The sequence below is a fragment of the Octopus bimaculoides genome, chromosome 23 (assembly GCF_001194135.2).
Source record: "Octopus bimaculoides isolate UCB-OBI-ISO-001 chromosome 23, ASM119413v2, whole genome shotgun sequence".
Taxonomy (NCBI): domain Eukaryota; kingdom Metazoa; phylum Mollusca; class Cephalopoda; order Octopoda; family Octopodidae; genus Octopus; species Octopus bimaculoides.
Genome location: NC_069003.1, coordinates 34,426,558 through 34,429,886, shown reverse-complemented (window position 1 = coordinate 34,429,886; position 3,329 = coordinate 34,426,558). Strand labels below are relative to the sequence as shown.

At 36.2% G+C, this 3,329-nt stretch overlaps 1 protein-coding gene across 1 annotated transcript in view; it reads right to left on the bottom strand.

The window, feature by feature from the left end:
• Positions 1 to 109: 109 nt before the first annotated feature.
• Positions 110 to 3,329, bottom strand: part of LOC106871201 (A-kinase anchor protein 9) — a 53,100-nt gene continuing 49,880 nt past the window's right edge. Inside the window, exons 19-20 of the mRNA XM_014917547.2 lie at positions 2,951 to 3,005; positions 110 to 542 (exon numbers count right to left, since the gene is read on the bottom strand). Of these exons, the coding sequence (XP_014773033.1) occupies positions 410 to 542; positions 2,951 to 3,005 (188 nt within the window). The 3' untranslated portion in view covers positions 110 to 409. The remainder of the gene's footprint in view (positions 543 to 2,950; positions 3,006 to 3,329) is intronic.

Genomic DNA, 3,329 nt, shown 5'->3' with positions numbered 1-3,329 from the left:
GTGGGGGTGGGGGTCAGTATGATTGATGTAATTGGGTATAACCCCGAATGTGTGACCGAGGACCTTCGTTAGGAATCAGCACTTTTTTTTTATTATAATTTTCCAACAGGATGGCCATCTTTGGATCTCAGACTTGTACAGGCACCTCAATATTTCTATACTTTGACTGGTAAACTGTTGATGACGATGATGATGATGATGATGATGATGATGTTGATACCACCAAGATGGTGGTGGCTTTAGTTTCCATTATGAGAATGACCAATCAGCAAATTTCTCCACTGGTCCACATTCAAAAACTGAGTCGTTTTCATTTTTTTCTCTTTCTGTTTGTTTGTTGTTGTTGTTGTGGTCTTTTTTTTCTTTTGGCGGTGATGGTCAGGGTGGATATGAAATGCTTTCGAATTAATTACAAGTAACCAGCGAAACAGGCAATGACGACGGTGTGTAACAAGAGGAAGTAGAACCAGATAATGGAACGGAGGTTGGGACGGAACCGCAGCAGACGTTGCAAGTGGCGGCTGGAAAAGCAGAAGTATTCCCTGTTAGGAAAGAGAAAAAAAATCACAACAACTGAAGCATGCATGATCCGCCTACATGTGACAACCATAAAGCCCCAGCATGGAGAAAGAGAAAGAGAAGTGTCCAGAAAGGGGACATCAAGGCACAGATGACATGGGAGTTGGAGCTTGGAGAACAAAAAAGGAGGCGACACCAACAGACAGAAATGTTCCCACCATGACCACCACATAGCATTCATTGCAGAAAATACCAATTCTGTTTTCTGGCAGATTCTTTTACTTGTTTCAGTCATTTGATTGTGGCCATGCTGGAGCACCACCTTTAGTCGAATGAATCGACCCTCAGGACTTATTCTTTGTAAGCGTAGTACTTATTCTATCAGTCTCTTTTGCCGAACTGCTAGGTTATGGGGGCATAAACACACCAGCGTTAGTTCTCAATCAATGGTAGGGAGGACAAACACAGACACAAACAAATACATACATATGTATATATATATATATATATATATATATATATATATATATATATATATATATATATACGATAGGCTTCTTTCAGTTTCCATCTACCAAATCCAACTCAATTTAAACTGCCCCCAGTACTTGACTGGCACTATATTTCATCAATCCACAAAGAATGAAAGCAATTTGACCTTGGCAGGATTTGAACCTGGACAGTAAAGAGTCAAAACAAATACAACACTGAACTACTCTGATGTTCCAACAATTTTTGCCAATCCTTGTAAGAAAACAAACAGACCTTTCTACTGTAAGCACAAGGTCTGAAATTTTGTGGAGAGGTGTTAGTCAGTTACAGTAACCCCAGTGTTTAACTGGTACTCCCTGTCTCAACCCCGAAAGAATGAAAGGCAAAGTCAACCACATTGGCATTTGAACTCAGAACTCAAAGCCGGATGACATGCCAGTAAGCAATTTGTCCGGCAGGTCAGCACCTTGGAGGAAAGCAAAGAATGCTAAGAATCTCTTAACCTGAAGTGCAATGCAATTTCTGCAGTGATGATGATAATCAAAGTAATTTCCCCAACACAAAACATGTAAAACCAGCAAGTGAGGTTACAACAATACAAATACAGACAACAGACATACAGCAAATGCTTGCAGAGTAAAAGCAAATTACATAAGCTTTAATGAACTAAGCCCAATTTTAAGCAAACAAATTAAGACAACAAAAAAGCTAGCGTTTAACAATACAAGGATGGAACGATACATTCAAATTAAAAATAAATTAACATTAAAAACATTAATTAACATTTCTTTCAACTTTAACATATCATAATCTAGAACTTAAATTGTTTAAATGTGTAGTAAAACAGAAACGGTATTATACTACAGTTGTTTCTTTATATATACACTGGCTAACAAAACAGAAATGACACTTGTTTCGATATATATTTGTATATAAATTCATTAGTTACTATAATTTATTAGTTTCTTTTGCATATTCTTAGTTTATGTATGTGTATGCAAATATAGTATTGGTTTATGCCATTTATGTTCATTAGAAATTAAATAAATAAAGAATTTTGACATGTACGAATATTTATTTCCCCCCACTGTGTATATATATATATATATATATATATATATATATGTATGTATATACACACAAGCTGACAAGGAAAACTCTGTGTGATCATCCAACTTATATGAAACAGCAGTCAAATCTCCTTCAAATCACCCCTAACATTTTCAGGAAAAGAAAGACACGTAAGTGATCAGGGCTGGAATGTATTTGGTCCTAAATTCTGTTCAATCAGGGCTGACCTCATATAAACAATCACAACACATTGCTGCTGCTGCTACTACTACTACTACTACTACTGCTGCTGCTGTTATCACGGCTGTCGTATTCTAGGGGTTAACCACAGAACTCCGCTTGCTCCATGTTTGTCCTATGGACATATAACAGGTTCTGCTTCTTATTTTATAGCTGAGTGGAGATTAGCAACAGGAAGGAGATAATCCAGTTTTAGAGAGAAATTATTCCAGTAACAATCAAAGAAAAGAATTCAGAAATGAAAAACTACAACTACATTGAATCTCCAATAGATTCCTTATGACATCAAAAACATGATTTAAATGCCCCTTATAGTATTGAAAAATAACAAGATTTAAATATTCCAGGCTCTTTATGGCATCAAGCATAAGAATGATTTAAATCTTCCAAGTTCCTTATGATACTAAAAGACAAAGCCATCATTTAAATATCACATGCTCCTTCTAACATCAAAAAATAACAGGGTTTAAATCTTCCAAGTTCCTTATGACGTCAAGCATAATCCTTATGACGCTAAAAGACAAAGCCATTATTTAAATGTTACATGCTCCTTATGTCATCAACAATAATTTTTATCCAAAATACCCCAAAAAACAAAGATTTGGAGGGAGAAAAATGTTCTACTTACTTTTTCACTTTCATCCAGCGTTGTATGCGATGACAATAGTTACTTCCTTGACGGACTGGCAGACACAGTTGAGGTGGTCATGGAAAGAGAGGTAATTTGATACAGTGAGAAATACTTGAATTAAAATTGTGATATGGAACAAATGAAGAAAATATATCAAATAATGTGTGTGTGTGTGTGTGTGTGTGTGTGCTCTATGTATGAATACATATGAAGGCATGTGTGCATATATTCTTTTATTCTTTTATCGTTTCAGTCATTTGACTGCGGCCATGCTGGAGCACCGCCTTTAGTCGAGCAAATCGACCCCAGAACTCATTCTTTGTAAGTCTAGTACTTATTCTATCGGTCTCTTTTGGAGGACAAACATAGACACACA